General features: G+C 43.9%; 1 protein-coding gene across 6 annotated transcripts in view; it reads left to right on the forward strand.

Annotated features, from left to right (window-relative positions):
- Window positions 1-3,497: 3,497 nt before the first annotated feature.
- Window positions 3,498-12,799, forward strand: part of LOC124041196 (ankyrin-3-like) — a 121,879-nt gene continuing 112,577 nt past the window's right edge. The window contains exon 1 of one of the 6 annotated variants that reach the window (XM_046358471.1): window positions 3,498-3,889. In XM_046358471.1, coding sequence (XP_046214427.1) covers window positions 3,770-3,889 — 120 coding nt within the window. In that variant the 5' untranslated portion in view covers window positions 3,498-3,769. The remainder of the gene's footprint in view (window positions 3,890-12,799) is intronic. The other 5 variants (XM_046358475.1, XM_046358473.1, XM_046358476.1 and 2 more) reach the window with 5 other exon arrangements.

A 12,799-nucleotide genomic window follows, 5' to 3' on the forward strand; every position in this document is an offset into this window, starting at 1 on the left:
ATTACAAAATATCTGTTCAAATGTTATTTATGTTTCATATATCATTCCAGCGCAAGGTTTTCATTGTATGGATGATATTTTCTTCTCCATTGAGAAACATTTTATTTTGAGGCAGGATTTTTAGGAATGGCAGTTGGTTGTCTTGTGATTTCCAAAATGCAACCCCCAACTAGTGTTGTTACCTTTCCACCAGCCTCCCCGAGCAACACCATTGGTCCTCACCTAGCAACAACATGATGATTTGACACCCCCTGATGCATGATGAGGAGTGAGGGCCCCGCCCCTAAAACTGGTGTCTGCGTTGTTGTTTAAAAATAAAATAATTTTAAAGGGATGAAAGAAAAATAGATTTCACGCTCATATCGTTACATGGCTGGTGTCTGGAGAATAAGCCTGTTCTGTGTCCCATGTATGAGGCAGCTCTTTCCTTGACAAGAAAGAGGAGTGATCCTTTTCTCTCTCTTCTACTCATCCTCTCGAATACACATACGGTCACACACACAAAGCAGAGGCAGAGACTGCCAGGCATGCGCCGGCGCAAGACCCATGCAGCTACTCAGGTGCTGAAGCACAGACAGAGAAAACAAAGATGGCCGTTCCTTTTCCACGTTGCCATGTTTGACGTGAGCAACGGACGTGAAAAACATTGTAAATAAGATGACTGTACTCACTCACTCACTCTTTTTTTATCCCTGAAAAATCTAGCCCAGTCTATTGTCGTTTCTTACACTACTCTGGATATCCTCCTCTTTTATTCCTTTGCTCTCCCTCCCTCTTCCTCTCGGTATTTTTAAACAAAGAGCCATTCGATTTGGTGAAACAAATGGCCCCCTGATACCATTTGACCCCTCCATTAAAATGTCACTGGCCTCAGATCAAATAATGACCACAATATAGAGACCGAGAATCTCAGCTATTTTATAAGCACATTTGATTAACTGATGTAGTTAACTGCTTTCATCTATTTGTTTTCCTCTCAGCATTACCATTAGTATGTAGGTTTTCTCTCAGCATTAGTAAGTCAGTTTCCTCTTAGCATTAGTATGTCAGTTTCCTCTCAGAATTAGCATATTTTGTCAGTTTCTGCTCAGCATTAGCATTGTTATGTCAGTTTCTTCTCAGCATTAGTATGTCAGTTTCCTCTCAGCATATGTATCAGTTTCCACTTAGCATTAGCATTAGTATGTCCGGTTTCCTCTCAACAGTAGCATTAGTAAGTCAGTTTCCTCTTAGCATTAGTATGTCAGTTTCCTCTTAGCATTAGCATTAGTATGTCAGTTTCCTCTCAACATTTGTATATCAATTTCCTTTCAGCATTAGTATGTCAGTTTCCTCTCAGCATTAGCATTAGTAAGTCAGTCAGCATTAGTATGTCAGTTTCCCCTCAGCATTAGCATTATTATGTCCGTTTCCTCTCATTATTAGTATGTCAGTTTCCTCTCAGCATTGGCATTATTATGTCCGTTTCCTTTCAGCATTAGCATTATTGTCAGTTTCCTTTCAGCATTAGCATTAGTATATCAGTTTCCTTTCAGCATTATTATGTCAGTTTCCTTTCAGCATTAGCATTAGTATGTCAGTTTTCTTTCAGCATTATTATGTCCATTTCCTCTCAGCATTATTTTGTCAGTTTCCTCTCAGCATTAGCATTACACGGAACCCAAACCGGCTGCACGCATGCGCCATCGTGCATACATTTATTTTGTCCCTCCACACAAAATGCGATCACGACATGCAGGTTCAAATATCAAAACAAACTCTGAACCAATTACATTAATTTGGGGACAGGGCGAAAAGCATTAAACATTTATGGCAATTTAGCTAGCTAGCTTGCACTTGCTTGCTAATTTGTCCTATTTAGCTAGCTTGCTGTTGCTAGCTAATTTGTCCTGGGATATAAACATTGAGTTGTTATTTTACCTGAAATGCACAAGGTCCTCTACTCCGACAATTAATCCACACATAAAACAGCCAACCAAATCATTTCTAGTCATCTCTCCTCCCTCCAGGCTTTTTCTTTTTTGAACTTATATGGTGATTGGCATCTAAACTTTCATAGTATTACCACGACGACCGACAACAGAGTTCATTGTTAAATCACCCACGTGGGTATAACCGATGATGAGATGGCACGTGGATATCTGCTTCTATAAACCAATAGGGAGATGGGAGAGGCAGGACTTGCACAGCGATCTGTGTCACAAATAGAACTGACTTCTATTTTAGCGCAGACCAGTGTGGGTGCAATAATTGAATAATATAGATTTCTACATTTAATTTGCAATGCTCACGCACGCGACATGAGCATTGTAGTCAGGGTGTTAGAGTGTCAGTTTCCTCTCAGCATTAACATTAGTATGTCAGTTTCCTCTCAGCGTTAGCATTAGTATGTCAGTTTCCTCTCAGCATTAGCATTGGTATTTCAGTTTCCTCTCAGCATTATTATGTCCGTTTCCTCTCAGCATTAGTATTAGTATGTCAGTTTCCTCTCAGAATTAGTCTGTCAGTCTCCTCTCAGCATTAGTATGTCAGTTTTCTCTCAGCATTAGTATGTCAGTTTCCTCTCAGCATTAGTATGTCAGTTTCCTCTCAGCATTAGCATTAGTATGTCAGTTTCCTCTCAGCATTAGTCTGTCAGTTTCCTCTCAGCATTAGCATTAGTATGTCAGTTTCCTCTCAGTATTAGCATTAGTATGTCAGTTTCCTCTCAGCATTAGCCTGTCAGTTTCCTATCAGCATTAGTATGTCAGTTTCCTCTCAGCATTAGTATGTCAGTTTCCTCTCAGAATTAGTATGTCAGTTTTCTCTCAGCATTAGTATGTCAGTTTCCTCTCAGCATTAGTATGTCAGTTTCCTCTCAGAATTAGTATTAGTATGTCAGTTTCCTCTCAACATTAGCATTATTGTGTCAGTACTCAGCGGGACCTTTTCTAGTTTTTTTCATAATGTATGACCCAATGGAAGTTGTCATTCTTTAATAGACACAGTCAGCAATTAGTATTCCAAAGTTATAGGATCAGCCGTCTGTTGTACATTAACAGATTTTATAGAAAAAAAGGATGGATAGGTATTTTGCCTCTTCCCTTCCCACCTGTGTGAGAGTGTGTGAGAGAGATACAGAAAATTACCATCAGCACCATCCAACCTCCCCCTTCAGTCCGTCCTCTACACTTTCTCCCCTATCCCATCTCTCACTTGGGCACTTCCAGCTGGTGGGTGGGGGAGAAGTACACACACACACACACACACACTTATAGCCGTACGATCCCTCACATTCCCTCTATCCCCCCCTCCCTTCCTACCCCAGCTGGCTCCCTCACACCATTCATACACACAGACACTCACTTACACTCTCTCTCTCTCTCTCTCTCTCTCTCTCTCTCTCTCTCTCACACACACACACATACACACACACACACACACACAGACAGATCCACGCGGAGCACCGGCCCAGGTACCGCCATGGACCAGGAGGGGAACCTGAAGAGGACGGCTAGAAACAGAGCGTGGTTACCGTAGTAACCGTTTCTCTTCTCTCCACCTCTGTGCCTGGTGATGCTCGTGGCTCTCTTGCTCCTGGATTCTACACTGACTGAGGTTGACACAGAAACAGGAGGAGACGTTTCCTCATCATTTCTCCTGCCTACCCTTATCCTCCGACACTCTTCTCGTCAGCAGGACGGAACTCTTTTTCCCTTTCCTTATCTTTTTCTCTGAGATCGTTGGCTTCCACTTCCCTGGGATTTCTACCGTTTTTTTGTATTCCGCCATGGCTCACGCAGCCTCCGCATTGAAGAAGAACCGGGACGTGGATGTCAATGCTATCGAGGATGAGAAAGAAAAGAAAAGGAGAATTAAGAAACTAGCGTCCCGGGAACAAAAGAGAAAGGTACTTTCACTGGAGCGAGACTCCCTGCTCAGCCACATCCCCATTGTGTTCATATGGGCAGCACACACACACAGAATTCTCTCATGTCACTAAGCTGCCATGCATTCAATGTAGTGTGTGTGCGCTCACGTGCACGTAACCTTGTTGAATTTCACCTGTTAGTTAAGCATCAGCCTGGGGCCTTGTTCGTGGTGCGTAGTGGTAAGGTCGTACTTGGCATCTGGCACTTATGCTATCTAACACTATTGTCTAATCTACAGCTAAACACGGGGCTCCCCCAAATACTACAGCATCACCGCCACTGTTGTACTCCAAAATCAACATCTCTCAGTGTGCGGATTCAAAAGCCTTGATCTTACAGCTTATCAAATGGACAGGGGTATGGTACTGATCCAAACTACTCCTGGTTCATTAGTGATCCAAAGAGTTCTGTACTGTTCCTGGCATGTGGTTATGTTGTGGTCCAGTCGAGAGCATCTGTGTGCAGCTGGATACACAGACGTCCATATATAATGCATATTTCTGTTATTTATTGATGGAAAAGCTTTCCATATGATGGAGGAGAATACATGTGGGTTAATGCTTGCTCTTTTATCTGCTATATGCACATAGTTCTGGTTTTGCTGGACAAATAGGTTGAAGTCATAAATATCGAGAGAATGTCTTGCTGGACGTAAAGCATCCACTGCTTGATGTTTACTGGATGCAATTATTTCACCCATGAGATCTATTCAATAGAACTGACATTTATTGTCTTTGCTTCTATTTATGCACAATAGATTGTTATTTGACCCCATCATTGACAATGTATTTTTTACATCTATGAAAATATTATTTTTGAACAAAAACCTTAAAGGTGACTGATTTAATTTACTTGATTGTGTACATTATCTTTGTGCGTGTGTTCCTGGCGTTCATGAGGGATATTATTATTATTATTATTATTATTATTATTATAGAGACTCATATTTCATGTCGGGCTGAGGGAGCTCTTCTCCATTTATTGATTGCCTGCAAGTATAGCACGCTCCATTCAGATAATCAGTTTCCCCTTTCTCCTCTGAGCTGTGTCCTTCCTCCTGTCCTCATGCTTCTTCCTCCCTCCCTCTCTCACAAAGAAATGCACAGACACCTCACATGCTCCTTTTGTTGCTAGGTAGAAATGGAAATGTGTTTAATGCACATGTAATTTTATAATTGTACTTTAGTAATTTAGCAGACACTCTTATACAGTAGTGAGTGCAATATATTTTTCATTTTTTGTACTGGTCCCCTGTGAGAATCAAACCCACAACCCTGGCATTGTAAGCTCCATGCTCTACCAACTGAGACACACAGGACCCTCATAACAAACACACAGGACCCTCATAACAAACGCACAGGACCCTCAAACCTTTGCTTTTCTACACTACAGTATTTGCTTTTCTACACTACAGTATTAGCCAGTCTATCTCAGATCCTGTTCTATTCTACATTATAAACTGGTTGGTTCGAGCCCTGAATGCTGATTGGCTGACAGCCATGGTATATCAGACAGTATACCACGGGTATGACAAAACATGTATTTTTACTGCTCTGATTACATTGGTTACCAGTTTATAATCGCAATAAGGCACCTCGGGAGTTTGTGGTATATGGCCAATATACCATGGCTAATAGCTGTATCCAGGCACTCTGCGTTGCGCCGTGCAATATAACCTCGCTTAGTCGTGGTTATATTGGCTATACCACACCCTCTTGTTCCTTATTGCTTAAGTACCTGATGGGCTTGGCTGAGCTTGGCCTGCATCATTTACTACTGTCTGGTGGCCCTCCAACAATACCTGATGGGAGAGAGAAAAAGAAGGAAAGAGTGGCGGAGAGAGAAAAAGAGAAGGAGCGAGAGAAAGATTAGGAGAGAGAGAAAGGAGTAGTGAGAGAGTTGGTGAGATAGAGGAATATTGCTGACTGAGGAGCCCGTCTGCCTCTCTTATCAGCCTTCACTCAGTGCTGTACGGGCCTAATGGAGTGGAGGTGTCTGGAGGATTGCTTTTGGCGGAGGGGACCACTAACCTTCCTCACCCCAGAAGGAGCTGCTGTGCATGGAGGTATAGTAGCTTGCCAGTGGAAATAACACCTCCTACTGACACACAGTGAGGGGGATCAGGGGAGAGGTCAGGGTATTCAAGCCCAAAGCTGGCACTAGGAGCTAAGGAGGTAGGAGAGGGGTCACCGTTTCCTTATCATACAGGTTATCATACCACCTTTACTTAAATTGTTATTATCTCTGAGACATAGCAAAAAGCTTGCGGATTCCCTAAGAGCTTGGCTACAGCAACAGTAGTAAGAAGAGACTGCTGTAGGTGTTAGAGAGGAGAAGGAGAGGAGGAAGCAGTCTTGAGGGACGACTGGAGGCACTCATCCTCTTCTTACCAGACTCAGCACGTGTAGCTCACAAAATGGGAGTCTCCAATCCTCTCTGTCTCTCTATCAGGTATCAAGGTAAGACCCAGATGCAGACTGTCAAAGTAACACTGCTTATTGTAGCAAACGGGGCAGGCAAAGACAGGTCAAGGCAGGCAGGGGTCGGAAATGCAGGGTAAGGAAAAGGTACAGGACGGCCGGCGGACTCAGGGTCAGGGACAGGCAGGGTTCAGTAATCCAGAGGTGGAGCAAAGGTACAGGACGGCAGACAGGCTAAGGACAGGCAAAGGTCAAAACCGGGAGGACTAGTAAAGAGAGGCTGTGAAACGATAGGTGCTGACAGGAAAAATGCTGGTAAGCTTGAACAAACAAGACGAACTGGCAACAAACAGACAGAGAACACATGTAAAAATACACAGGGGATAATTGGGAAGATGGGTGACATCTGGAGAGGGGTGGAGACAAGCACAAGGACAGGTGAAACCGATCAGGGCGTGACAGATTTCTTGAGTTATTTTAGATTAATTGAAACTATTTTCTGTCTACGGCGTCTCAAAATGGACAAAGTACTATTCAGTACAAACTGAAGCATGCTGATGCCTTTACTCGCACACATTTCTCTCTGTTCTGGAACAAGCGAAACAAAGGCAGAACGAGCATTCATTCCTCTCTGTCCCCCTCCCCCTCCCACAAGAGACTATAATATGTGGAGAGAGAGAGAATGGTCCATCCTTAACCCGCTATGGAGAATTGCTGTGTGTGTTGTGGCTGATCGAGGACCAGTCCCAGGGGGGCAATTGTGACCAAGAGAAAGCCCTCATCAGTCAAATGGGCAGGCCACTCATCAAACTGAAATGCTAAACTGAAACTGCCCCACAGGCACACACACCTCTGTCCAGCTCTGCTTTTCAGAAAGTGTCTACTGTGCTAGTGTACTTCAACAATTCTGGTTAAAACGAAGGAACCCCTTTATTTGATCTCATCATTGATTGCTTTTGTTCAGTTGCATTCAATATGCTGACACCTCCAAAGTCCTTTAGCCATTTCTTTACAGCGAACAGTAGACTGTTACCCATGGTCCTTGAAATGCTGTTCCTCAATCCTTCAATCTACAATACATCACCCTATTCTGCATATGGCTATCTATCTCACTGCAATATATTCCGTCTCCAAGGGGCCTGTGAGACGCTGTAATAGGGATCATTTTAATTATCGATCGAGCGGCTCAGTCGTCTGAGGGGTCCTGGAGAGCTGAGTGCTGGGGTGATTTACCAGTAAAGATGTAACTGGATCTACACCAGTGTGTTTGTCCTACTGGGATGGTACGCCATAACCCATGTATTCTCTGTGGTACACTCGAGATTGGAAGTGACTAGAATTGGTTCTGGTGTAGTGGAATAGAACACAGAATATGTTACCATAAAAAATGGTCTATTGTGTGGCTTTCATGTTGTTATAAAAATCCGCCATGTTCTGGGTCTTGCCTCGGAGATGGACAGTGAGAGAGAGGGAGAGCGCGATGTTACTAGGCCTTAAGGTCATTTGAAGGTGATTGGCGTCCTCTTCTTTCTTATTTTCTCTTCTCTCTGCTCCGTGGTACGTTGTTATTCTGTTTCTGCTGTCATCACTCTGTCTTGTAGAGGCTGCCTCTGTCTCGTAGAGGCTGTATTGAGTAGGAGATGCTGATACTGTGTGCACATAAACTCTGGATCTCTGATGTAAGTCTGGTATGAGCTGTAGCAGATTTCTGTCTACACGAGAGAGCTTCAACTGCAAGATTCTCCATCTTGTCTTTTTTTCTTGTAATTTATTAAGACATCAGCTTCCTGACATTTTCTCTGAAGAGGGAAAATACAAACATGAAGTCTTGGCATAATCCTTTAATGATGTGTCCAGGGTCGGACATGATGTGCCCAGGGTCGGACATGATAGGGGCAAGAAAGGAGGGATGGCTGAGGAGATGAAAAGGCAGGACAGGAGAAGAATGGAAAGGTGAAAAGATGAGGAATGAGGAAGAGGTGAAGCAAAGAGAAGTACTGGTGCGGTAGTGAACTGAGGAGAGTAGAAAATGGGGTAGAGGAAATGACTAGAAATGGGGAGTAAAGAGCTGGAGGCAGGTATTAGGAGGGGGCTGCTGAAGTACCATAAGGATGTTCTGCATTTGAAGAGTTGAGCTCCCACACACCACACTCACACGCACGCACACACACACACACATTAATTCAGTGATGAACCCCCATCAACAGTATCTACCAGCTAAACCCACCTCCCCCACAGCCTGTCTGCCTGCGCTTCCCGGCACGGGTCCCCCAACCCCCCTTTCTCCACTCGCCCTGAAACCCCCTCTTGTCTTCTCTCTTACAAGGACTGTCCTCCATACACACACACACACACACACACACACACACACACACACACACACACACACACACACACACACACACACACACACACACACACACACACACACACACACACACACACACACACACACACACATACAGAAAGTAAAATCCCAGATCTTGGGGCCATTCATCAGCACCCACCAACGATAGAAGCAGGGCATGTGCACCGATGCTTGTGTTGTAAGTTTCCCTTTCTTCCCCCGCCCCACCATCATTACAAGCATTAATCCCCCATGGTGCATCAAGGCCTCCTCCATCAGGCTGCTAAACATGCTGGCCCAGCCCCAAACACACAAATGCCCTCGACCATGCTCCCCCCATCCCCCTCACTCTCCAGCCAAACCCCTCCGCTCTATTGTGTGTGTGTGCTTGTGCGTGTGTGTGTGTTTGTCCGTGTCTATGTATGTGTGTACAGAACATGATAGTCCCATACCCTCACCTCTCTAATAACCCCTCCTGTTGTAGTTATACTGTCCCTCACATCAGTATTCTAACCCATGGGACACATTCTATGTGCCTGCATTGGTAGAGGCAACTCTATCCACCCCCTCCCCACACACACTCCCTCCCCACACACACCCTACCCTCCCTCCCCCCACACACCCTACCTTCCCTCCCCACACACACCCTACCTTCCCTTCCCACATACACCCTACCTTCCCTCCCCACACACACCCTACCCTCTCTCCCTCCCCACACATACCGTACCTTCCCTCCCTCCCCACACACACCCTACCCTCCCCACACATACCCTCCCAAAACACACCCTCCTTCCCCACACATACCCTACCTACCCTACCTTCCCTCCCTCCCCACACACACCCTACCCCCATCTGGCCTCTGTCTACCTCAGCTTCATTTGTAGCTAACCACCTGCCAGTATCCCATCAGTAGCACTACTAAAGCAAGACTGTCTTGACTGTCTTTGTCTTGTAGGTTTTCCTTTACATATTTCATGTGTTATAGCATAATTGGCTTCTCAATTGATCTGTTGTACCACAAGGCGGAGGGAGAAAAAAAAATTGCACTCGCACCATAATACTTGACTAGCCGTCTGTGTTAGAGCCATGCAAGCTGATGACAAAAATCACTAAATATTTTCACTATCTTTTGTATCATTTGAACATTATTTAGACTCTAGACCTATATTTGATCATTTGACCTTGTGCTTCTAAAACCCTGGTTCTACCACCCACTCTTGGTGTCCTTGGTCACCAGAAAAGGCCTCTATTTGTGGGCAGAGTCAGCCAGTCGGAGCCTGACCCTGTGTCCTGACCGGGGCTGGAAATGGGTTGTGTTGAGGGCAGATCGATGATAATCATAGAGCAGACACTCCTCCACAGTCAGCTCCCTCTGGGGGGGGGATCAGAGACTTTCATGCTTAGAGAAAAATGCATTCTGTCCTTCCAGCTACCTCCTTATCTATTACTCCCAGGTGTTTGTGTTGCACAACACTCAGGATGTCTCACACAATGGCATCCAATATTTCAGTATTTATTTGGTTCGTTTTTGTTTCTATTTTACATATGAAGAGATTGCTTTTCAATTTGATTCTGTGATCCTAGTTCCTCCTAGCATTTGACAGCTTTAAAGGTCCATCCTATTCATAGATGTTTATTTTTGTATCTATTTGTACCACCTTATTCGTTGGTCCTTGATAGTCATGTTGAATAGAGAGCTGGGTCCATTCTGCTTTACATCTATCATGCCCTGCTCTTCACCAGACTGCCTCAATTGATTGGACATTTTTAGGCTATATCATTACCTGGTTTTGAGTTTGTCTCAGACACAAACTTCTGTATTCCTGCATGGACAAAAGCTGCATTTTGTGGACGACAACCCCCTCAGGGAATAAATCACGTTTTCTCTTGGATACAATTGAGCATGGAATGGACAGTGTCTTTGTAGCGGAGTAATTTGATCCGGCATGGAAATTGTAACATTTCTAGAATATGTGTCACATGAGAGTACAGCGATAGGTGGAGAAAGAGAAAAGCAGTGGGTTTTGTCGATCAGCAGATAACACTGACCACAGAACTACACTGTGCTCTTCTGTGCTGTAGTGTAGAGTCCCTGGCCAATGCTCAGATTACAACGTTTAAACTTCTCATTCTGTTTTAATGAGCACCAATCTGGTTTTAGCACTTTTCCAGCAGCTACGCTTGTCTATGTTGTTTAGACCATAAAAATCATTGTGTTTCCTTACTTATTGACCTGTCGAAGGCTTTTGATACGGTTGACCACTTCTTACTTGTTCATAGATTGTCTGAAATAGGCCAAGATCAGGCATCTTGCAATTGGTTCTAGTGCCATCTGCTTTAAAACGTTTAGATTCACGCAGCACTGTGTTTTTTATCACTGGGGACAACATAAACATCGCTGCATTTTGCATAGTTCTGTTGGCTAGAAGTCTCTGACTACCATAAGGGCCTAGCATTTATCTGCTTTGTGTATATTAAGCAGTTCTTCAGAGAATCCCCCCACTACCTCAGCTCAACTATTAACTGGAGATCCAGACATTTTCAGTCCAGCTCTCTGGACGAGCTGCTTCTGGAGGTTCCGCGGGTCCCCACTGACCTGGGGAAAAAATGATTGAATAGACTTCAGGCCACCTTGAAATCAGACTCGCTGGTCTCCATTGGACAGTTTAGGTGGAGGTCAAAGGAGGTGATATGTGAGAGTTGTTTGTTTTGGTGAATCTTGTTGTATTTTCTGTATTGATATTCTTTATTGTATGCTCGTGTTCACAGGGCTCCTTTGCAAATGAGACCCTGGTCTCGTTGGGGACCCACCCTGTATCAATAAAAGTTCAATCAAATAAAAAGGATTTACTGTTAGGGAAAGGTTGATTATGGCTTCAAGGTGGGAATGGTATTACCATTGTTGTGTATAAAGTGTTCTTCCTTATGTCATATATCAGTGAAATGAGCCTGTGGTGACTGCAGTGTTTGAGTCCTTACTATGCACACGCGCGCACACTCATTCTCACAGTACAATGACCAGCGGGGCTGAACAAATTTAGACAGAGCCCCAGTCCAAGCCTCATCAGTTGTGTGGGAACAGCATCTGCCAGAGAGAGAGAGATAGAGAAAGCAAAGCACTCAGGCTAATTCATGTTTGATGCTGAATTATTCAATACCAGCACTTTCAACAGATGCTACAGAGCCTCTGGTCAACAGTCAGCGCTTATTGTTTGATGGTGTTGTATTTAAGAAGTGCAGAAACACAGTGAAATAGATGCGTGAAATGACTGTACAGAATCCTTTCTACAAAGTAATGACTGTTACTGAGTATTTACTAAGGAAGGGTATAGGTTCATCTTTTTTCTTTTATTTTCATTACAGTAGTTCAAAACAAAGTGCCTGTGTAGACTGGTTCTCTGGTCTCCATAGGCTTGATGGATGTTTGGTTCCTTTGGCTTTACAATGACCAGAATTTATCTTTTGTCTTTGAGTTCAAATGCCCTCTGAGCTCACTGGTCTGTGTTAGGAATCAATCAATGATAGCAAGGGCAAGTATAGAGTGTGAAAAGAGGCAGAGGAACATGAAGGAAAAGACTTGGCAAGAGAAAGGATAGAGAGGGGAGAAACGGATGAAATACAGAGAGGGGAGACGGATAAAGGAAGGGAACCAGGTTGATACAAGGAGAAGGTGAGTATTCAGTATTGGACACCCGTACATATCTGAGGACATTGGGAGATGACATGGAAATCGGCCACTAGGGGCAGCAGTGAGTGCTGTTACCTTCAAGTAGGTTTCAGATGTGCTAGGGTGTTGGGGATGGCGGATGGGCGTAAGCATTTGCCTCTGATTCCAAAGGTTGCCAGTTTAAATCCAGCAATATCACTTTTTTATATATATATTTTTTTTAAGCCGATCCCAAACCTTAATCCTTACCTTAACCATTCGGAGTTAATGCCTAACCTTAATATTAGGGAGTTAATGCATAAACTTAATCCTAACCTTAAACATTTGGAGTTAATGCCTAAACTTAATCTTAAACACTCTTGAAATTTGACATTTGGAACAACTTTGAAATTTGAGCAACATGGATGAACTTCTAATTCTGATGTGAGACTGTGAGAGCTTGTTGAACTAAGCA

Source organism: Oncorhynchus gorbuscha, linkage group LG08 (genome assembly GCF_021184085.1).
Source record: "Oncorhynchus gorbuscha isolate QuinsamMale2020 ecotype Even-year linkage group LG08, OgorEven_v1.0, whole genome shotgun sequence".
Classification (NCBI taxonomy): domain Eukaryota; kingdom Metazoa; phylum Chordata; class Actinopteri; order Salmoniformes; family Salmonidae; genus Oncorhynchus; species Oncorhynchus gorbuscha.